Source organism: Coturnix japonica, unplaced genomic scaffold (assembly GCF_054131305.1).
Source record: "Coturnix japonica strain WE unplaced genomic scaffold, WE-NBRP24 Scf106, whole genome shotgun sequence".
In the NCBI taxonomy this organism is placed as follows: Eukaryota; Metazoa; Chordata; class Aves; order Galliformes; family Phasianidae; genus Coturnix; species Coturnix japonica.
The window spans coordinates 90,091-111,790 of record NW_028189009.1 but is presented as its reverse complement, the minus strand read 5'-3'; the positions used below and the strand labels follow the sequence as shown (position 1 = coordinate 111,790).

The 21,700-nt window shown below is 62.4% G+C and overlaps 3 protein-coding genes and 1 long non-coding RNA gene across 12 annotated transcripts; 1 reads left to right on the top strand and 3 right to left on the bottom strand.

The window, feature by feature from the left end:
• Positions 1 to 1,226: 1,226 nt before the first annotated feature.
• On the bottom strand, positions 1,227 to 11,235 carry ATP8B2 (ATPase phospholipid transporting 8B2). Of its 7 annotated transcripts, XM_085534990.1 has the most exons (28): positions 11,076 to 11,233; positions 10,442 to 10,500; positions 9,790 to 9,903; positions 9,609 to 9,707; positions 9,440 to 9,501; positions 9,295 to 9,367; positions 8,986 to 9,056; positions 8,812 to 8,891; positions 7,942 to 8,100; positions 7,764 to 7,852; positions 7,500 to 7,696; positions 7,112 to 7,147; positions 6,619 to 6,827; positions 6,368 to 6,411; positions 6,127 to 6,292; positions 5,864 to 6,052; positions 5,328 to 5,443; positions 5,053 to 5,217; positions 4,857 to 4,968; positions 4,640 to 4,745; positions 4,401 to 4,545; positions 4,094 to 4,277; positions 3,773 to 3,996; positions 2,925 to 3,008; positions 2,580 to 2,825; positions 2,360 to 2,498; positions 2,115 to 2,245; positions 1,227 to 2,032 (listed from the first exon to the last, which is right to left on the bottom strand). In XM_085534990.1, the coding sequence occupies exons 1-28, from the start codon at positions 11,104 to 11,106 to the stop codon at positions 1,766 to 1,768; spliced, it is 3,597 nt and encodes a 1,198-aa protein (XP_085391116.1). In that variant the 5' UTR covers positions 11,107 to 11,233; the 3' UTR covers positions 1,227 to 1,765. The 7 variants fall into 7 exon arrangements, 6 of the variants coding, with proteins under 6 accessions (XP_085391116.1, XP_085391112.1, XP_085391113.1 ...); XM_085534986.1 differs by lacking the exon at positions 7,112 to 7,147 and having other exon boundaries at positions 11,076 to 11,235; XM_085534987.1 differs by lacking the exons at positions 7,112 to 7,147; positions 11,076 to 11,233 and adding an exon at positions 10,686 to 10,845 and having other exon boundaries at positions 6,127 to 6,238.
• A 113-nt stretch (positions 11,236 to 11,348) lies between these two features.
• On the bottom strand, positions 11,349 to 15,396 carry AQP10 (aquaporin 10). 3 transcript variants are annotated; one of them, XM_015884504.3, is made up of 6 exons: positions 15,206 to 15,396; positions 14,505 to 14,631; positions 12,751 to 12,888; positions 12,548 to 12,666; positions 12,266 to 12,483; positions 11,349 to 11,517 (listed from the first exon to the last, which is right to left on the bottom strand). In XM_015884504.3, the coding sequence occupies exons 1-6, from the start codon at positions 15,308 to 15,310 to the stop codon at positions 11,367 to 11,369; spliced, it is 858 nt and encodes a 285-aa protein (XP_015739990.3). In that variant the 5' UTR covers positions 15,311 to 15,396; the 3' UTR covers positions 11,349 to 11,366. The 3 variants fall into 3 exon arrangements, with proteins under 3 accessions (XP_015739990.3, XP_085391118.1, XP_085391117.1); XM_085534992.1 differs by having other exon boundaries at positions 12,548 to 12,647; positions 15,206 to 15,385; XM_085534991.1 differs by lacking the exon at positions 15,206 to 15,396 and having other exon boundaries at positions 14,505 to 15,080.
• Positions 12,458 to 16,164, top strand: LOC146751270 (uncharacterized). The gene is made up of 3 exons (XR_014941710.1): positions 12,458 to 12,589; positions 12,761 to 12,880; positions 15,419 to 16,164. It is a non-coding gene; the product is annotated as an uncharacterized LOC146751270 (long non-coding RNA).
• Positions 15,869 to 19,573, bottom strand: HAX1 (HCLS1 associated protein X-1). The gene is made up of 6 exons (XM_015884565.3): positions 19,466 to 19,573; positions 19,064 to 19,388; positions 17,705 to 17,750; positions 17,522 to 17,631; positions 16,241 to 16,391; positions 15,869 to 16,164 (listed from the first exon to the last, which is right to left on the bottom strand). The coding sequence occupies exons 1-6, from the start codon at positions 19,516 to 19,518 to the stop codon at positions 16,046 to 16,048; spliced, it is 804 nt and encodes a 267-aa protein (XP_015740051.3). The 5' UTR covers positions 19,519 to 19,573; the 3' UTR covers positions 15,869 to 16,045.
• Between the last annotated feature and the right edge of the window lie 2,127 nt (positions 19,574 to 21,700).

Genomic DNA, 21,700 nt, shown 5'->3' with positions numbered 1-21,700 from the left:
CCCCGGCACCTATAGCTTAACCCCCCCAGCACCTATAGTTGCCCCCCCCCCCCCCCCGGCACCTATAGCTTAACCCCCCCCCAGCACCTATAGTTGCCCCACCCCTCCACCCCCAACACCTATAGCTTAACCCCCCCCCCAGCACCTATAATTCCCCCTCCCCCCCCAGCACCTAAAACTGCCCCCCCGCCCCCCCGGCACCTATAGCTTAACCCCCCAGCACCTATAGTTCAACCCCCCCCGGCACCCGTAGCTTAACCCCCCCAGCACCTATAGTTGCCCCCCCAGCACCTAAAACTGCCCCCCCCTCCCCGGCATCTATAGCTTAACCCCCCCCAGCACCTAAAACTGTCCCCCCCCGGCACCTATAGTTGTCCCCCACCCTCCCAGCACCTATAACTGCCCACCCTCTGCCCCCAACACCTATAGCTTAACTCCCCCTCAGCACCTATAGTTGCCCCCCCAGCACCTATAACTTCCCCCCCTCCCCGGCACCTATAGCTTAACCACCCCCCAGCACCTATAGTTGCCCCCCCCCAGCACCTATAACTGCACCCCCCCACCCCCCCGGAGCCATTTGGACCATTGTTTTTCCACCATATTTGGATGAGTTTTTCCATAAGCTCTAATTATTGCCCCCCCCCCCCCCCGGTTATCCCTCCCCCCCCCGGGCCCCATAAACGAAGCAGTCCCACGGGCACAGCGCTGTGTTGTACACAGTGTTCCAAAGCCCCACCCCAAAAAAAGAGCAGAAAATAACCCCAAAATGACCCAAAATAGCAGCATGTGACCACGGGGGGGGGGGGGTCCTTCAGTCTCAGGGGGGGTGGGGGGTGGGGGGCGGCCCTGGGGAGCACTGAGGTCTTAAATGGGGTTAAGGGGGGGGGGGGGGCACAGGGAATGGAGGGATCCCATAGAGGGGGCACAGAGGGGGGGGGGGGCGATGCCATAGGAATGGGATCCAGGGGGCTGTGCCCCCCCCCCCAGAGCTTTGGAGGAGGAGGAGGAGGAGGAGGAGGAGGAAGGCACCCGAAAGCAGAAGGAAGCCAAGGGGGGGTTTGTGGGGTGGGGGGGTGTTGTGCAATGCCCCCCCATGGGGTGAATCACGGCCAGCACAAATCCCAGCCCCACTTCCCCTTTCCCACCTCCCACACACACGGGGGGGGGGGTCCCAATACCCACCCCCCCCCCAAAACAAGAAATGAAGTGCTCTGCAAACTTGAAGCTTTTCTTCCCGTTTGGTGTTTTTTTTCCCTTTACAGATATATATATATTTATATATATTTATAGATATAAAAAAAAGAAGACACGTGGGTGAGGGGGGAGCGGTGCAGGGCGCTGACCCCCCGACCCCCCCCCCCCCCACAGACCCCCAAACCCCCCCCCCCATTTCCAGCACGGTGGCTCCAGTGTGATACATTCATGTGTAAGTGGGGGCAGCCACAGAGTGAACGCTGACAACAGAGCAGCCCCTCCCCCAGGGCTGGGTTGGGGGCTGGGGGGGGGATAAGTGGAGGGGGGGGGTGTTGGGAAGGGGTGATGAGGGGGGGCACAGTGTCCATTCATCCCAACCTGGGATGGGGAACGGTTCTTTTTGGTTACACTTGCAACAGTCCGACCTCCTCCGTATAACAGCACCGGGGTCCGCACGGCCCCCCCTTATTAAAATAGGGGGGTGGGTGGGGGGGTGGAGACCCCCCCTCAGTCCATAGGATGGCACAAGGGTGGGCTGTGCTCCCCCCATAGCAGCACAGTGGGGCCACGCTCAGCCCTTGGCCGCGCTGTCGGGGCTGCTCTCACCTCCCTTCTTCCTGCGCAGGGTTTCGATCCAGGCAGCGCTGGGTCGGGCGGTGAAACCAGCCAAGGTCAAAGAGCTGAGCCTCATGTTCTTCCCGGACATGATGAGCTCCCCAAAACCCTCTTGGTGGGAGAAGGCGTAACCGGAACGCCGCGACCCCCCCACGTAACCCCCACGTCGGGCACAGCGGTGTTGGGGCTTCTGCTTCTTGCGCACCAGCTGGGTGTAGCGCACCTGGATGTGGGGAGATGGGATGGGGTGAGGGGCATAGTGTAGACCCCCCCAATCCCTCCCCGTTCTCACCCTACAACCGTACCGTGTCTGAGAGCTCAGGCTTCAGGTCCAGCTTGAGGAAGCGAAAGGCCACGACGGGCATGATGCACACCACGGTGGTGAGAGCGATGGTCAGCCAGACCGTGGGCTGCGCCAGCGTGTTCTGTGCATTACCTGGAGGGAGGGGGTGAGAAGTTGGGAATGGGGGGGTTGGTTGGGCAGCTTTCAGCCCCAAGGACCCCCCCCCACAGGGCAGTGAGGGGGGGGGGCTGAGCAGGGTGGGCTCACCCACAAAGCGGAACTGATTGGGGAACAACTGGAAGAGGCCGTCGCTGTGCATGGCGAAGAGAATGGCGAAGTAGGCGGCCAGGCTGCCCCAGATGAAGAAGTGGTTGATGGCGGTCCAGAAACCCGTATCCAACCCGATCTAATGGAGGGGGGGAGGAGGAGGAAGAGTCAGGGGGTGGCCGTGGGGGGCTCTGAGATGGGGGGGGACAGATGGACCCACCTGTACGCTGACCACGATGACGAGGGAGGTGGCGACGGTGACAGCGAAGGACTGATAGTCGGCCAGTTGTGCCCCATCGTCACGCGTGGCGTCAGCGAAGACGCCGTAGGGGATGAAGAACATGAGCACAGAGGTGTAGATGCCCTGGGCGATGCAGATGAAGAACTCGCGCTTGTTGAAGAGCAGGTTGAGCTGGCCGGGCTCGTACAGCTTGGGGTATTCCATGCTCCGCTGCTCCGGCACGTCCTGCGGGCACGTAGCAGGATGGCACCTCCCTCAGTGCTGTGTGTTGGGGCTGTCAGTACTGACAGCACCCAGAGACCCCCCCCCTCAGGGTCACCCTACCTGATCAAAGACCCCCATGGCCAGCACAGGCAGCGACGTGTACACGATGTTGTACAGCGTGATGAAGTACTGGTCGTATACGGTCTGCAAAGCACGACGGGCTCAGAGCAGGACCCAACACCCCCCCAGTGCTCCCCAGTGCCCCCCAGTGAACCATCAGTCCCCCAGCAGGGTGTGCTGCTGCCACCATGTGGCAGCCGAGGTGATATGGAGGTTTGGAATGGGGGGGGGTGTGGGGATGGGGGGGTGTAGGGATAGGGGGAGTGTGGGGATGGGGGGTGTGTGGGATGGGGGGGCTGTGGGATGGGGGGGCTGTGGGATGGGAGGGGTGTGGGGATGGGGGGAGTGTGGGGATGGGGGGGGTGTGGGGATAGGGGGGGGTGAGGATGGGTGGGTGTGGGGATGGGGGGATAGGGGGGTGTGGGATGGGGGAGGCTGTGGGGATGGGGGGATGGGGGAGGTATGGGGATGGGGGGGGTGTGGGGATAGGGGGGGGGGGTGTGGGGATGGGGGGGTGTGGGGATGGGGGGGGTGTGGATAGGGGGGTGTGGATAGGGGGGATGTGGGGATGGGGGGATGTGGGGATGGGGGAGGTGTGGGGATGGGGGATGTGGGGATGGGGGGGTGGGGATGGAGGGGGGGTGGGGTTGGGGGCTGTGAGGATGGGGGGATGTGGGGATGGGGGGGTGTGGGGATGGGGGGGTGTGGGGATGGGAGGGGTGTGGGGATGGGAGGGGTGTGGGGATGGGGGTGTGTGGGGATGGGGGTGTGTGGGGATGGGGGGGGTGGGGGGATGGGGGGGGTGGGGATGGGGGGGTGTGGGGGCTCAGCCCGCAGAGTTCACCCACCTGAGCTGAGAAGCCACAGAAAAAGCCGAACCAGAAGTGGACCATAGTGAAGGCAAAGTTCTTGTAGAAGAAGTAGCAGAGGAATTTGCACATGCGGAGGTAGGACCAGCGGCCGTGCACCAGGAGAAGGCGCTGCAGGAACTTGAACTGTGAGAAGGAGTAGTCGGAGGCCAGCACCGCCTGGATGCCCTCCTGCCCGCTGATGCCCACCCCGATGTGTGCGGCTGCGGAAGAGGGGCACAGGGTGAGCGGCACAGGGGTGGCACCACAGCAGGGATGGGACGGCAGCACAAAGGGACCCGGCCCCCTCCCAGGACTCACTCTTGATCATGCTGACGTCGTTGGCCCCATCCCCGATGGCCAAAGTCACCGCCTTCTTGTACTTCTTGACCAGCTCCACCACCTGAGCCTTCTGCAGGGGCGTCACACGGCAGCAGATGACGGCCTTGCAGGCGCACGCCGTCTCCAAGAACTCCACCTCCATGTCTGCCTCCAATGCGTGGGCCTGGGAAGGGAGCGTGGGGCCACGTGAGGACAGACCCACAGCCAGGGGGGCACCAGACCCACAGTCAGAGGGGGATCGGACCCACAGCAGGCAGGGCACTGTGTCCAGCTTGTCATTCCCTACCAGGCTGTGCCCGTTGATGACCAGAGCGTATTCACCCGCGATGGCTTCCAGCACGGAGGTGAGCTTTGAAGAGGAGAGTTTCTCCTGGTAGGAGAAGCCGTTGCCCATAGAGCGTGATCCATCCATCATCTTCTCCCGGGCTTTCCTGAGGAATGAATGAGGGGTGGTTGGATGGGGGGGGGGGGGTCTGCTCTGAGCACCCCCAGCTGTGGGGTGCAGCCCCACATCTCCATCCTCACCTGAGCTCCTCGCGCACCTCCAGCACGGTGTGGCCCGTGACCACGAACACCTCCGTCATGTCATCTGTCAGCATCTTGCAGGAGTAGCCGATGTTCACCGCTGTTTCTGAAGGGGAACGTGGGGCTGAGCAGGGGGCAACGTGTGCCCCACATCCCTGCCCTCGCAGATGGGACCTGGCCCACAAACACCCCCATCTCCAGCAGCGCTGTGCCTCACCCTGCTTGTCCCCCGTCAGCACCCAGATCTTGATGTTGGCCAGCGTCAGGATGGCGATGGTTTCGGGGACGCCCTGCTGCAGTTTGTCCTCAATAGCCGTGGCTCCAAGCAGCTGTAGGACCAGGACAGGCTGGGGGTTCAGCACATGCTGCTCTCAGCCACCCCATCCTCCTCCCCACATCCCCAGCCCACACACCGTCATGTCGTGCTCCACCTCGTCATAGAGCCGGGCCATACGATCCTCACGAGCCTCGGGGGCTCCGCTGGCACGGCGCAGCCGCTCAGCCCAGTCCTCATAGTAGCTCTCCTCCAGGTCCTTGCAGGCCAACACCAGCGTTCGCAGCCCCTCACCAGCATATTCCTGCGAGCAGACACAGCTGGGCACAGACAGACCCCAACAGCACCCCCACACCTTGATACCCACAAGATGCAGCCCCCACAGCCCCATCTGTTGCCCCCCACCCCACTCACATTCAGGTGGTCCGTGGTGACGTTGGTCAGGTCCTGGTTGGAGGGCTGCAGGCGCTCCAGCAGGATGGTGTCAGCGCCTTTGCAGTACAGCCGGATCTTGCCCTCAGGGCTGCGCACTGTGGGAATGGGGGGGTGGGACAGGCTGAACCCTCCTCCAAGCACCAACCCCATCCCTGCAGTATCTCCACACCATGGGGTGCTGTTTCCCAGCACCAGGCTGGGAAAACCTAAACCTTAAACCCTAAAAAACCTTAAAACCTAAACCTTAAACCCTAAAAAACCTTAAAACCTAAACCTTAAACCCTAAAAAAACCTTAAACCTTAAACCTTAAACCCTAAAAAACCTTAAACCTAAAACCTTTAAAACCTTCAAACCTAAACCTTAAACCCTAAAAAACCTTAAACCTAAAACCTTTAAAACCTTCAAACCTAAACCTTAAACCCTACACCTTAAACCCTAAAAAACCTTCAAACCTAAACCTTAAACCCTAAACCCCACTGCAGCCCACCCCCAAAGCCCCCAGCCCTGCTCTCACCAATGACAGACATGCGCTTGCGGATGTTGTTGAAGTCCAGGATGGCCAGCAGCTGGTAGGTGATGGCTCGGCCCAGCTCGTGCACTGTGATGGTTTTAGGTGTACGGGACCGGAACACGAAGCCAAAGTTCCTGGCAGCTGTGACCAATGCTCCCTCATCTGGGGACTGTGCCTTGTAGTACAGCTCCCCTGGGGACAGGGAACATCAGGGGCTCGGTGCCACTTCTCACACTGTGTGGGCAGCCCTGTCCCTCCTCACCCACCTTCACTTTTCTCCTCGGACATGACGGTGTGGCAAAGTGAGAGCAGGCGGAAGAACTCGTGCACGTGGGGGTCTCCCAGCTTGACGGCCTCCAGCAGGCTGGGATCCCAGAACTGGAACCCCGGATCCGCCAATGGGTTGAAGGAGAAGTCAACGGGTTCCGGCCTCTGGCAGGGACCGAGGAGGGGTCACCCCACAGCACACAGCAACCCACAGCCCAGGGCTGGGCGCAGCACCCTCACCTCTCCCAGCTCCACTTTGTGACCCAGCACGTCCTGCACGTCGCCTGCAAAATGGGCCGTGGGGTGAACCAAGGGGCTGAGAGCTGCAGGCCTAATGCCACCCACACACAGCACTGCCGTGGGGCAGCACAGCCCCACAGCATTGAGGTGGTTCCCCCCTGAGCCTCCCCAGCTGCCCCTGGAGCAGATGGAGACCCCAAGGCAGGAGGGGCGGTGGGGCACCAGCACCCCATGGAACACCCAGCGCTCACCGTAGCTGTGCCCGTTCACAGAGCACTTGCTGAAGACCATGATGTTCTGGGTGAGGGTGCCAGTCTTGTCGGAGAAGATGTACTCCACCTGCCCCAGCTCCTCATTGAGGGTGGTGGTCCGCGCCTCGGCCGGCGTCCGGCGCTTGGCACAGTACATCTTCTTGTCCCAGTTGATGAAGTAGCTGTGCCCAAGGCGGATCACCTCCACGCTGTGGGGCGGGGGGATGGGGGTCAGAAGGCAGAGCAACACAGCGCTGAGAGAGTGAGGGGCACGCACCCCCCCACATACACACACCCAGGGCTCCCCAGCACCCACTGCCCCGTGCCCTTCCCCAGGGCTGAGCTCAAACCCACTCCTGCCAACAGCCACTGCCACAGCTCGGGATGCAGGGCTGGGACTGCGGGGCTCCCCGGGCATCTCGCACACCCCCAAACCACCCCCCAGCCCCCAGGGCAGACAGCAACGAGCTAGTGGGAGGGGTGGGGGTGACACGTTCTTACCTCGGGGCTAAGGGTGACAGAACCCATGCTGGGGAACGAAAAGAGAGAGAAATTAAAAGAGAGAGAGAAGGGGACAGTGCAGGAGCCTGGGAGCTGCGGGAGGGCAGAGCAAAATAACCAGCGTGCAGCCAGGGCAGGGAGACAGGAGCAGCCAGACAGATGCAGCCGGGGGGGTGGGGGGGCCACGGACCCACGGGGTCTCTGGCCTTTGAGAACCCCCAGGGCAGATGCAGCCCATCTCCAGCAGAGCAGCCCGCACCCACCCTGCACGCAGCCCTGCCCCGGGGTCCCCATCTCCTCCTCCCCTCTCCAGAGGCCCCCACTGCTAGCAGAGCCCGCCCCCTGCAGCCCCCAGCCCAGCCCCACAGCCCTGCCCCTACCTCACATAGAGAGAGATGGGCACCACGGTGTTGAGGATGATGATGTAGGACCAGAAGGAGAGGAAGCCGGAGAAGACAGCGCTGTGCACCCCCTCGTCCCAGGGCAGGTAGATCTGGAAGCAGACGCCCACCTCGTGCTCCCAGATGGCGTTGCCAATGGCCAGGATCACACCCATGCACACCAGGAACCCAAAGATCTGGGGACAGGACGGGACATGAGCCCCAGCCCCATAACAACCCTCCCCACAGCTGCATTCCACACACCCAGAGCACCAGCGTGTTCATCAGCCGGTCGATGCTCGTCCGCTTGAATTTGGTCCGCCCGCTGTTCTGCATCAGCTTCGTGTCTGGACCTGGGGCAGAGGGGGGACATCAGGAGACCCCCCAGAGGGGACATCAGGAGACCCCCAGCCCCACAGCACTGCCTGGCCTCACAGCCCACCTGCAAAGACGACGAGGCCGAAGCACCACTCGGTATTGCGCAGCACGCAGCCCCGCAGCAGCATGTTCTGGTTGCTCAGGGGGTATTTGTTCTCCTTCCAGTACAGCGTCCCACCAAACTTGTCCAGTTTGTTGTTGGGGGGTTCACAGATCACCTCGCCTGGGCACAGAGGACACCTTGGATCAGCTCATGCATCTGTGCAGCTCCATCCCAGCTGCCACCAGCTCCATCCCCAGCTCCACCCCAGTTACTCCCAGCTCCACCCCAGCTCCTTCTCCAGCTCCATCCCAGTCACTCCCAGCTCCATCCCCAGCCATGTCTCAGCTGCTCCCAGCTCCATCCCAGTGACTCCCAGCCCCATCCTCACCTCCATCCCAGCTCCATCCTCAGCCCTGTCCCAGTTGCCCCCAGCTCCATCCCAGTCACTCTCAGCCCCAGCTCCATCCCAGTCACTCCCAGCTCCATCCTCAGCCCTGTCCCAGCTGCTCCCAGCCCCATCCCAGTCACTCCCTGCTCCATTTCAGTCACTCTCAGCCCCATCCCCATCCCAGTCGCTCCCAGCTCCGTCCCAGTCACTCCCAGCTCCATCCGAGTCGTTCCCAGCTCCATCTCCAGCCCTGTCCCAGCTGCTTCCAGCTCCATCCCAGTGACTCCCAGCCCCATCCCCACCTCCATCCCAGTTGCTCCCAGCTCCATCCCAGCCCTGTCCCCAGCTCCATCCCTCACCCCACCCCACTTGCTCTGCAGACCCGTTTGAACCACAGCACCCCAACAGACAGCCTTGATCTCTCCAAACCAAACCCAAACCAGGTGACAGAGGAAGAACCCCAAGGGCCGCCCCATCACAGAGGACAATTGTTGGGCACTCACCATCGAACCGTGCCAGTGTGCTGATATCTGCCAGCTCCGAGGTGACGGGGGTGGCCTGCCTCACCTTCATGTTGGTTTCTCTGCAGGGAGGAGCACGGTGTGGGGTGAGCACCAGCCCAGCAGAGCAGTTCATGGCCCCTTTTCCTTCTCACCAAGGCTGAGGACAGCACCTACCCGTCCAGCTCGGCAGTCTCTACGTAGCACAGCCCATGGGGCTCGCTGCTGCAGAGGAGGAGGAGGTCAGCCTGCAGGAGAGACACGCTGAAGGCTGTGCTGGCACTGAGCTCCCCTCTGCATCCCCCAGGGAAGCCCCCCACCCCACACTGCAGCCCTGGGGCCAGCAAGACACCACATCATCATCACCCCAAGAGCCCATAAATCCACATAGCCCAATTGCTGCTGCCCTGCTCCCATCCTCAGGGATACCCCAACCCCAGGAGGTGCCAGCAGTCCATAATCCCAAGCAGCCCAGGCCAAACTCACCGCCACAAACTGGTTGTTCTCCAGCTTGATGATGTCCCCAACGCGGACGTTCATCCATTGCTCCTGCCGGAGGCTGCAGAGGGACAGCGTGACACAGAGCCAGCTCTGCTGCCCCACCGTGTCCCTCCAACCCTGTGACACTCACACTCCGCCGATCAGCACCTGAGACTGCCGGTTGTTCACCTGGTTGTCGCTCTTATGGCGGAACTGGGCACAGCACAAGGGCTGGTTGGTGTCAGCAATGCAGGGGATGGGCTCCAACACCCACCCCCAGCCATCAGCCGTGAGCTGACACCACCGAGGGGAGCACTCACGTAGTCGTCGGTGGCATCTTTGACGGCCGTGATGGTTAAGACGAGAACCAAAGGCACGATGGTGGTGAACCACGAGAGCGAGGAGATCTGGGGGATCAGCTGTGGATGGCAATGGGGGGGATATAAGAGATGGGATAGCCCCCAAACTGCACCCCCCACCTCCCCAGCCCCCTGAACTCACCTGTAGGATGAGGAGGAAAAGGAAATACGTGTTGGCCACTTCCTGGAACTGCTCAAAGAGGTTGACAGGCAGGAAGGTGACGATGTTGTACTTGGAGGTCTTGATGCAGTTACTCTGGGGATGGAAAGGGTTACGGTGACCCCCATCAGGGTCAGGAGGAGCTGAGGCCCCGCAGCTCCGGGCTGAGCTGCTGCCCGTCCCCATGTCCCCACAGCCCTTTAACCAGGAGCCTGCAGTGCTGCAGCCGGGCCTGGAGCAGAGCAGCAGCAATAACCTCCACGGATGGGGGAGGGGGGGGTGGGCAAGGTGAGCTGCCCCTCCCCCCTGTCAGCTCCAGAAGCTCGTTAATGAACCAGACCCACTCGTTAATTAACCAGACCCACCACAACGCCACTCCAGGAGCGGACAGAGAGGGGGGTTGGGGTCTGTTGGAGGACCCCCATAGGAAAGCAGCACATCCCCCATCCCCGCAGCTCAGTGCCGCACTCCGGGCTCCTTTCAGCCGTGACCCTCAACGAGCTGCCGGGCACCAAAACGGCACCAAAACCCCTCCGAGACCCCCAGACCCCCCGGGGGTCAGCGAGGAGCCGGTGTGGGGCGGGTAGGGGGCAATAGGGGGTGGTGGGGAATAGGGGCGGGGGTCTCCACTCACCGCATACTGGAACTTCTCATTGTACTCCCGTGCGTTGGCTCGCACCCGGCGCTCCTCCTCTGCAACACAGCGCCGTCAGCCCCCCGGCCCCGACCCCACCGACCCCGGGTCCCCCCAGCCCCACCGACCCCAATACCCCCGGATGACCCCCCGCTCCCCCGGCCCTCTTCTATTCCAACCCCGCATCCCCAGGCCCGGCTCTCCCCCCCCCCAACCCACCGACCGCCCCCATCCCCGCACACACCGGCTCCCCCCGGGCCCCGGACCCGCGGCCACTTCTCGGGCATCTCCCGGGGCACCGTCATGGCAGCGGGCCCGGGACGCGCCCCGCCGGCGCCATCCCGCAGGGCCGCAGCCGCTGCCGGTGCAGCCCCGGGCCCGCCCCGCCCCGCCCCGCCCCGCCCGGCCCCGCCCCGTCGCTGCGGGAGGCGCCGCGTTGCCGTGCAACGGCCGTCCCGAGCCCACCGCGGCCTAGTGCGGCCTAGCGAGCCCACCGCGGCCTACCAAGCCCACCGCGGCCTAGTGCGGCCTAGCGCGGCCTACCAAGCCCACCGCGGCCTAGTGCGGCCTAGCGCGGCCTACCAAGCCCACCGCGGCCTAGCGAGCCCACCGCGGCCTACACGCCCACCCTGACCTGCAGCCCCTCCGGCCGCGCAGCGCTCCATGACCCCGCGGCCTCGCAGCCCATGGGAGCGGTGCCGGGGCCGGGCCGGGGCCTCTGCGGCCCCACAGCCTCAGTTCAGCGCCCCATGGCCGCGGCGGTGGGCGGGAGGCGGCGGAAGTGATGCGGGGGGCGGCGGGGAGCGGCCTACGCGGGGCCGAGGATGGAGCCCCCCCCCCACACACAGCCCCCCTCCCACCCCCGCCGCCCCCCCACGGCACGGACACGCGGGGGCGGCTCGGCTCTTTAATGGGGTCATGGCCGTCAGTGCCTGGTCTGCCTGCGCGCTCGGCCGCCGTCCAGCTCCTCTTCGTCGGGGTGGTGGAAGGCCACGAAGAGCTGATAGAGCGCCGTGCCCAGCACAGCCCCGACCAGCGGGGCCAGCACCGGCACCCACCACCAGCAGCTGCCCCTGCTGAGAGCCGAGCCGTGGGCATGGAGCAGACAGAACCCAGCCCCACAACCCCAACACACACCACAACCCAGACCCACAACCTGGCCCCACAACCCGGCCCCACAACCCAACCTCACACCACAACCTGGCCCCACAACCCCAACCCAGCCCCACAACCTGGCCTCACACCCCAACCCAGCTCAACATCCCAGCCCCACAACCCAGCCCCACAACCCCAACCCAGCCCCACAACCTGGCCTCACACCCCAACCCAGCTCAACATCCCAGCCCCACAACCCATCCCAGCCCCACAACCCAGCCCCACACCACAACCCAGCCCCACAACCCGGCCCCACACCCCAACCCAGCTCAACATCCCAGCCCCACAACCCATCCCAGCCCCACAACCCAGCCCCACACCACAACCCAGCCCCACAACCCAACCCGGCCCCACCCCCCAACCCAGCCCCACAACCCAACCCCACACCCCAACCCAGCCCCAATACCCAACCCCACACCCCAACCCAGCCCCAATACCCAACCCCACACCCCAACCCAACCCCACAACCCAACCCAGCCCCACAACCCAGCCCTACAACCCCATCCCAGCCCCACAACCCCATCCCAGCCCCACACCCCAACCTGGCCCCACAACCCCAACCCAGCCCCACAACCCAACCCTACCCCACACTCCAACCTGGCCCCACAACCCGGCCCAGCCCCACAACCCAGCCCCACACCCCAACCCAGCCCCACTTCCCGCACCCACCTGAACACCTCGGTGCCCCAACCTGCCAACAAGGTGAAGAGCCGCGGGCCGAGGTCCCGTGCTGGGTTCATGGGGCAGCTACAATTGGAGCCCATGGACACCTCGATGGACAGCACCAGCAGAGCCACGGCCGGCGGCTCCAGGCCCCGCGGCACCGCGCGGTTACGGGTGTCGGTGATGGCCAGGATGCCCACGATCAGCACCGCCGTGCCCACAACCTGCGGGTGGAGCGGCCTCAGTGTGGGGCCGTGTGGGGCTGCACCCTATGGGGCTGGTACCCACCTGGTCCAGGAAGCCATTGGGGAGGGAGAGATGCTCAGCGGGGTACGTGGCAAAGATGGAGGCCGTCTCCCTTGGCCCGGAGGTGGTGAGGGTCCCGTTGCTGTAGGACCAGATGGCGTCTATGGGGCAGAGCCGTGCAGCAGTGGAACCCCCCCCCCCCGGCTGTGTGCCCACCCCACGGCCCCACTGATGGCTCTTTATACCGTAATACAGAGCATAGACGGCTCCGGCAGCGATGAAGGACCCAAAGATCTGAACGGCCACAAAGATGGGGAACTTCCACCATGGGAGCTGCCCCAATAGGGACATGGAGAGGGAGAAAGCCGGGTTCAGGTGAGCTCCTGTAGTGTTAAAGGAGAGGGGCTGGGAGAGGGGCTGGGCAGCACAGAGCAGAGCCCCACACAGAGCAGAGCCCCCATTGGAGCTGCACAGCCCCCCATGGAGCTGCAGAGCCCCCATAGAGCTGCAGAGCCCCCATTGGAGCTGCAGAGCCCCCCATAGAGCTGCAGAGCCCCCATAGAGCTGCACAGCCCCCCATAGAGCTGCAGAGCCCCCATAGAGCTGCAGAGCCCCCATTGGAGCTGCAGAGCCCCCCATAGAGCTGCAGAGCCCCCATAGAGCTGCAGAGCCCCCCATGGAGCTGCAGAGCCCCCATAGAGCTGCAGAGCCCCCATGGAGCTGCAGAGCCCCCATAGAGCTGCAGAGCCCCCCATAGATTTGCAGAGCCCCCATAGAGCTGCAGAGCCCCCATGGAGCTGCAGAGCCCCCCATAGAGCTGCAGAGCCCCCATGGAGCTGCACAGCCCCCCATAGAGCTGCAGAGCCCCCCATAGTGCTGCAGAGCCCCCATAGAGCTGCAGAGCCCCCCATGGAGCTGCAGAGCCCCCATAGAGCTGCAGAGCCCCCCATGGAGCTGCAGAGCCCCCATAGAGCTGCAGAGCCCCCATTGGAGCTGCAGAGCCCCCCATAGAGCTGCAGAGCCCCCCATAGATCTGCATAGCCCCCCATAGAGCTGCAGAGCCCCCATAGAGCTGCAGAGCCCCCCATAGAGCTGCAGAGCCCCCATAGAGCTGCAGAGCCCCCCATAGAGCTGCAGAGCCCCCCATGGAGCTGCAGAGCCCTATGCAGAGCTGCAGAGCTCCCCATAGAGCTGCAGAGCCCCCCATAGAGCTGCAGAGCCCACATTGGAGCTTCAGAGCCCCCCATGGAGCTGCAGAGCCCCCCGTAGAGCTGCAGAGCCCACATTGGAGCTCCAGTGCCCCCATAGAGCTGCAGAGCCCCCCATTGGAGCTGCAGAGCCCCCCATAGAGCTGCAGAGCCCTATGCAGAGCTGCAGAGCCCCCCATAGAGCTGCAGAGCCCCCATAGAGCTGCAGAGCCCCCCATAGAGCTACAGAGCCCCCCATAGAGCTGCAGAGCCCCCCATAGAGCTGCAGAGCCCCCCATGGAGCTGCAGAGCCCTATGCAGAGCTGCAGAGCTCCCCATAGAGCTGCAGAGCCCCCCATAGAGCTGCAGAGCCCACATTGGAGCTTCAGAGCCCCCCATGGAGCTGCAGAGCCCCCCGTAGAGCTGCAGAGCCCACATTGGAGCTCCAGTGCCCCCATAGAGCTGCAGAGCCCCCCATTGGAGCTGCAGAGCCCCCCATAGAGCTGCAGAGCCCTATGCAGAGCTGCAGAGCCCCCCATAGAGCTGCAGAGCCCCCATAGAGCTGCAGAGCCCCCCATAGAGCTGCAGAGCCCCCCATAGAGCTACAGAGCCCCCCATAGAGCTGCAGAGCCCTATGCAGAGCTGCAGAGCCCCCCATAGAGCTGCAGAGCCCCCATAGATCTGCATAGCCCCCCATGGAGCTGCAGAGCCCCCATTGGAGCTGCAGAGCTGCAGAGCCCCCCATGGAGCTGCAGAGCCCCCCATAGAGCTGCAGAGCCTCCCATAGATCCCCATAGAGCCCCCAGCCTCACCAGAGACCCCCCCTGCTGTGTAGATGGCCACCATGACGGCCAGGGCACCCGCCAGCGAGGAGGTGATGATGTTCCCTTTGGTCCCGGAGCTGGTGACCATCTGTGCCGATCCTCCCAGTGTGATCAGCTGCAGGATGGGGACACGGCTGCAGCTCTGCCCCCCATGCAGCCCCCGCTCCCCATTGCTGTGTCCCACTATGGGGTGGGCGCAGGGCAGCACAGAGCCAAGGGCTGCTTGGGTGCCCCTTGCCATGCAGCCTCTGGTCAGGGAAGCTGTTGGTGCCGTTGCTCACATACTCAGTGCTGAGTCAAAGGAATTATCAGCTATTGAGTCATAGGCTGCTGCAAGGAAACCTTGGGGCTGGGGGGCACCGGTGGCCAACGTTCACAGCTGCTGGTTCTGGTTCCAAGGCCACGGAGCCCAACCTTTGGCTGCCCCAGGGCTGGAGGTGTGAAGGGACACAGTGCCCAGCTACACACACGTGGCAGCGCCCGCAGCCTCAACACAGAGCAGCAGCAAAGGGTCAATTGGGTGGTAGTGAATCACAGCGTGGGTCCAAGCCACAGCTGAGTGGGTTTGGGGTCACTGCAGCCCCCCCCCCAACCCCTGGTGGGCACAGTGAGACCCAAGCGGGGTCTGCCCTGTGCTCCCTCAACCCCCCCACCCCCCGTAGCCCCCCGCAGCCCCCTGCCCAGCTCACAATGAGCACGAAGACGGCCAGCAGCTCGGCCAGGCATTCTCTTGCCAGCTGGTTCTGGATGCGGAGCAGCCTTCGGGTCCTATTCACCAAGGACACGTAGCCCATGGCAGCGGCCGAGCAGGGGCAGCAGCGACGGCACCGGGCTGCTTTGCTATTGATTGTATGAACCCCGGCTTGGGGTGGGTGATAACACTCAGACTTTAAACCAATCAGGGCCACGTGTTGCACCGAGGAGACGCCTGGCAGGGACCAGAGTCCCGAGTGGGGCCGTGGGCAGCGGCCGTGCCCCCAATTCCCAGCCGTCCCAGAGGATCCCCTCACCCACACAGCATGGTCTGAGCCACAGGTAAGTGGGTTTAGGGTCATTATGGTCCCAGCACAGCCCCCCCCCCCCCCTAAATCCAGTTGTTCTACCCCACATCCTGCTATGGGAGGTGCCCATCTGGAGGGCTCTTCATTCCCTGCCACGTCCTGTGGCTGCAGGCAGCTCTAATGAAAAGCCCTTGGAAAGGCTCCCAGGCCTTGAGAGCACCCAGGGGAGGTGTTAGAGTGCTGGGGAGATAAGGTAGGAAGGAGGGCTGGGAACACACATGCACCCCCCAAAAGAACCACATCAGGACCCCCCACATCCCACCACGGGGGTCCCAGCACCCCAAGAAGCCATTAGCATAAATAGACTTTATTTCTCTGTACACAGACATACACCTCACCCCCACAATGCAGAGGGGGGTGGGATACAGCCCCCATCCCAGCAGGACCAGCCCCATATTCACAGAGCAGGGGGCTGCCATGCACCCCCCATACATGGGGGGCAGCCCCCACCCCATGTTCCTCACGCATCTACCAGCCAGAAAACCAGCGACGGAAGAAAGTGCCCAGCAGGGACGAGGAATCACTGCGGGGAGGGGTGAGGAGCTCATCGTGCTGCGGCCACGTGCCTGCAAACTGTGCCAGCTCCCCTGCAAACCAATGGGGGCTCATTTAGAGTACAGTGATGGGCTGCCCTGTAACCCACCCCCCCAGCCCCACACTCACGGTCATCCATGTTGAGCACCTCTTCCCTGTAGTCCTTGCTCTGCCCGTCCTCTTTGGTGGTGGTGATGAAGGCCTGGTCCCCCCTGCGCCGGGTGATGGTGGTCTCACGGTGGCCCTGGCTGTCCTGCACCGTGCGGCGCTCCTCCACTGCCTGCAAGGGAATGGCATTGTGATACAAGGCATGGAAGGGAATGGCATTGTGATAGAGGACAATGCATGCAAGGGAATGGCGTTGTGATAGAGAACATTGCATGCAAGGGAATGGCGTTGTGATAGAGAACATTGCATGCAAGGGAATGGCATTGTGATAGAGAACAGTGCATGGAAGGGAATGGCATTGTGATAGAGGACACTGCATGCAAGGGAATGGCATTGTGATAGAGAACACTGCATGCAAGGGAATGGCATTGTGATAGAGAACACTGCATGCAAGGGAATGGCATTGTGATAGAGAACACTGCATGCAAGGGAATGGCATTGTGATAGAGAACAATGCATGCAAGGGAATGGCATTGTGATAGAGAACACTGCATGCAAGGGAATGGCATGAGCCCTGGGGGTGGTTCTATGAGCCCTGGGGGTGGTTCCATGAGCCCTGGGGGTGGTTCCATGAGCCCTGGGGGTGGTTCCATGAGCCCTGGGGATGGTTCTAGGAGCCCTGGGGGTGGTTCTAGGAGCCCTGGGGGTGGTTCTATGAGCCCTGGGGGTGGTTCTAGGAGCCCTGGGGATGGTCCTATGAGCCCTGGGGATGGTTCTATGAGCCCTGGGGATGGTTCTATGAGCCCTGGGGGTGGTTCTATGAGCCCTGGGGGTGGTTCCATGAGCCCTGGGGGTGGTTCTAGGAGCCCTGGGGGTGGTTCCATGAGCCCTGGGGGTGGTTCTAGGAGCCCTGGGGGTGGTTCTAGGAGCCCTGGGGGTGGTTCTAGGAGCCCTGGGGGTGGTTCCATGAGCCCTGGGGGTGGTTCCATGAGCCCTGGGGTTGGTTCTATGAGCCCTGGGGTTGGTTCTATGAGCTCTGGGGATGGTTCTATGAGCCCTGGGGGTGGTTCTATGAGCCCTGGGGGTGGTTCTATGAGCCCCGGGGATGGTTCTATGAGCCCTGGGGGTGGTTCTATGAGCCCTGGGGGTGGTTCCATGAGCCCCGGGGATGGTTCTATGAGCCCTGGGGGTGGTTCTATGAGCCCTGGGGGTGCTTCTATGAGCCCTGGGGGTGCTTCTATGAGCCCTGGGGGTGCTTCTATGAGCCCTGGGTCCCTCCCATCCCTTTGGGGCATCACTCACTCCATCAGGGAGCGTCACTGTGGTGACGGACACGCTCTGGAAGTAGGATCGTGGCTGCTGCGGCCGCAGGATGGTGCCCAGCCCGGCCGATGACACCTGTGAGTCCAGGTCTGCAGGGAGCAGCAGTGAGAGCGGGGTCCGGGGGGGGCTCAATCCCAGCCCCCACCCCCCACCTGCACCCACCACCATCCTCCTTCTGTCCTGGTGTGGGCGGGGGGGGCTCCTCCAGCTGCAAGGCAAAGGGGGGGCGGTGAGCGGTGCCCGGTGGGGACCCAAATACCGCTTGTAACACCCCCCCCCCTTATTAATCTGGTTTCACAGAATCACAGAATGACCCGGGTTGGAAGGGACCTCAAGGATCATGTAGTTCCAACCCCCCTGCCTGGCAGGGCCACCAAACATACACCTTTACTAGATCAGGTTGCCCAGGAGACCCCATAGATCCCCATAGAGACCCCATAGACCACCATAGATCCCCATAGAGACCCCATAGACCCCATAGACCACCATAGAGACCCCATAGATCCCCATAGAGACCCCATAGATCAGGTTGCCCAGGAGACCCCATAGAGACCCCATAGACCCTATAGATCCCCATAGAGACCCCACAGACCCCCATAGAGACCCCATAGGCCCCCATAGATCCCCATACACACCCCATAGAGACCCCATAGATCCCCATAGAGACCCCACAGACCACATAGATCCCCATACAGACCCCATAGATCCCCATAGAGACCCCACAGATCCCCATAGAGACCCCACAGACCCCCATAGATCCCCATACAGACCCCATAGATCCCCATACACACCCCATAGATCCCCATACAGACCCCATAGAGACCCCACAGATCCCCATAGAGACCCCATAGATCCCCATAGAGACCCCATAGATCCCCATAGAGACCCCATAGAGACCCCACAGATCCCCATAGAGACCCCACAGATCCCCATAGAGACCCACAGAGACCCCATAGACACCATAGATCCCCATAGACCCCCATAGAGACCCCATAGATCCCCATAGAGACCCCACAGACCCCCATAGATCCCCATACAGACCCCATAGATCCCCATACAGACCCCATAGATCCCCATAGAGACCCCATAGATCCCCATAGAGACCCCATAGATCCCCATAGAGACCCACAGAGACCCCATAGACACCATAGATCCCCATAGAGACCCCATAGATCCCCACAGAGACCCCATAGATCCCCACAGAGACCCCATAGATCCCCACAGAGACCCCATAGACACCATAGATCCCCACAGACCCCCATAGAGACACCACAGACCCCCATAGACCCCCACAGATCCCCATAGAGACCCCACAGATCCCCATAGAGACCCCATAGATCATGTTGCCCATGGCCCCGTCCAACCTCCAAGGCCGGGGCATCCACAACCTCCCTGTGCAGCCTGTTCCGGTTCCTCACCACTCTCCTAGTGCAGAACTTCCCCGTAACATCCAACCTAAATCTTCCTTCTTTTAACCCCAAACCATTTCCCGGTGTCCCGTTATTGTTTCACGTCACCCACCGCCGGTAGCGGCTCCCACGAACGGGCCGAACCTTCGGGCTCCTTCAGCATCGAGTCCCGGAGCGGCCGCCCCGACCCGGTGCCGGGCAGGGGGGGGGGGGGCTCAGCGGGGAGAACCGGGATCAGACCGGGCCGTGCTGCCCCCCCCCAGCCCCGCTGCCCCAGCAGGTCGCCCATGTCCCGCAGCAGCTCCTCCAAGACGCCGCCGGGGCTGAAGCCGAAGCCGAAATCATCGTGTGGACGCGAACCGGGGCGGAGCCCGGCTTCATCCTCATCCTCATCCTCGTCGTCATCCCACGGTGCATCGAATAACGGGTCCCGGGGCCTGAGGAGCGCGGCTCTTAGAGCGGACACCGGGGGAATAACGGGATGGAGTGGAAGGGATGGGGCCCAGCCCGGTACCTGCCGCGCCCCGGGAAGCCGAAGAAGCCGCGGAAAGCGTCGTAAAAACTCATCGAGATTCGGCCGCAAAGCGACGCCGCCGCCACCACCACCAGCCACGACCGGGGCGCTGCCGTAAAGCGCCGCCGGCCGTAAAGCACCGCCGGGTGGCCTGAGGCGCAGGTTAAAGAGCGCCGCGGGGTGTCGCGAAGGGCAGTGCCGTAAAGCGCCGCCAGCCGTAAAGCGCTTCTGGGTGCCCTGAGGCGACGGGTTAAAAAGAGCAGCGGGGTGTCGTGAAGGGCATTGCCGTAAAGCGCTGCTGGGTGTCGTGAAGGGCAGTGCCGCAAAGCGTCGCTGGGTGTCCTGAGGCGACGGGTTAAAAAGCGCCGCGGGGTGTCGCGAAGGGCAGTGCCGTAAAGCGCTGCTGGGTATCGTGAAGGGCAGTGCCGTAAAGCGCCGTCAGCCGTAAAGCACCGCTGGGTGGCCTGAGGCGACGAGTTAAAAAGCGTCGCGGGGTGTCGTGAAGGGCAATGCCGTAAAGCGCCGTAGGGTGTCCTGAGGCGCAGGTTAAAGAAGCGCCGCGGGGTGTCGCGAAGGGCAGTGCCGTAAAGCGCTGCTGGGTGTCGTGAAGGGGGGTGCTGTAAAGCGCTGTGGGGGTGTCGCGAAGAGCAGTGCCGTAAAGCGCCCGGGGTGTCGCGAAGGGTAATGCCGTAAAGTGCCGTCAGCCGTAAAGCACCGCTGGGTGGCCTGAGGCGACGGGTTAAAAAGCGCCGCAGGGTGCCGCGAAGGGAGGGCAGTGCCGTAAAGCGCGGCAGGGTGTCGTGAATGGCAGTGCCGTAAAGCGCCGCAGGTGACGCGAAGGGCAGTGCCGTAAAGCACTGCGGGCTGTCGTGAAGGGCCCGTAGGGACCCCGCAGCACCCTGGGGGGGGGGGGGGGGGGGTGACAAGGGGGGGCTGAGAGAGACAATGATCCCAAATAGGGGAATAAGGCCGGAATAGTGGGGGAGGGGGGGGTCAATGGCGGCCTCAAAGCACTCCAGATACCACCACGTGCACTCACTGACCTTTTATTCTCTTATAAGGAGCCCGCAGCTGAACTGAAGGAAAATAATAATATATATATATATACACAGGAGCTGGAAGTGCATCGAAATAACCAAAACCGAACCAAAAAGGAACAGGGAGGAGAGATAAAGGGGGTCCCGATAAGGGGGGGGGTCCAATAAGGGGGGGGGGCCAATAAGGGGGTATCCCATAAGGGGGGGTCCTGATAAGGGGGGTCTCGATAAGGGGGGATTCGATAAGGGGGGGTCCCATAAGGGGGGTCCCGATAAGGGGGGGTCCCGATAAGGGGGGGATCCCAATAAGGGGGGGGGTCCCGATAAGGGGGGTCCCAATAAGGGGGGGGTCCCAATAAGGGGGGTCCCGATAAGGGGGGGATCCCAATAAGGGGGTATCCCATAAGGGGGGGTCCCAATAAGGGGGGGATCCCGATAAGGGGGGATTCGATAAGGGGGGATCCCAATAAGGGGGGATCCCAATAAGGGGGGGGTCCCAATAAGGGGGGGGTCCCAATAAGGGGGGGGTCCCAATAAGGGGGGGGTCCCAATAAGGGGGGGGGTCCCATAAGGGGGTATCCCATAAGGAGGGGCCCGATAAGGGGGGGTCCCAATAAGGGGGGGTCCCAATAAGGGGGGGGGTCCCAATAAGGGGGGGGGGTCCCATAAGGGGGTATCCCAATAAGGGGGGTCCCATAAGGGGGGGATCCCATAAGGGGGGGATCCCATAAGGAGGGGCCCGATAAGGGGGGGTCCCATAAGGGGGGGGTCTCAATAGGGGAGGTCCCAATAAGGGGGGGGTCCCAATAAGGGGGGGGTCCCAATAAGGGGGGGGTCCCAATAAGGGGGGGGTCCCAATATTGGGGGGTGGGAGGCGCGGAAATGAGGACTCAGGGCCATCGTTGGGGTTTTTGTTTTTATATACAAGACACATTTATCCATTAAATTTAGAACACGGTACAAAAAAAAAAAAAAAAAGGAAAAAAAAACAAAAAACCAAAATAAACCAAAAAAAAAAAAAAAAAAAAAAGAAACCACTTCAACTAATTCATCTTACAATGCTGTTCATATCAATTACTTGCTCTTATTTTCCTAATAGAAGGGGTTTCGCTGTAGGCGGCCGCGCAGCTTCCACTCCTTTGGGTCCATGGGGGCAATAGGAGGAGCAGGGAATTGGGGGGGGTTCAAAGGGGGGGGT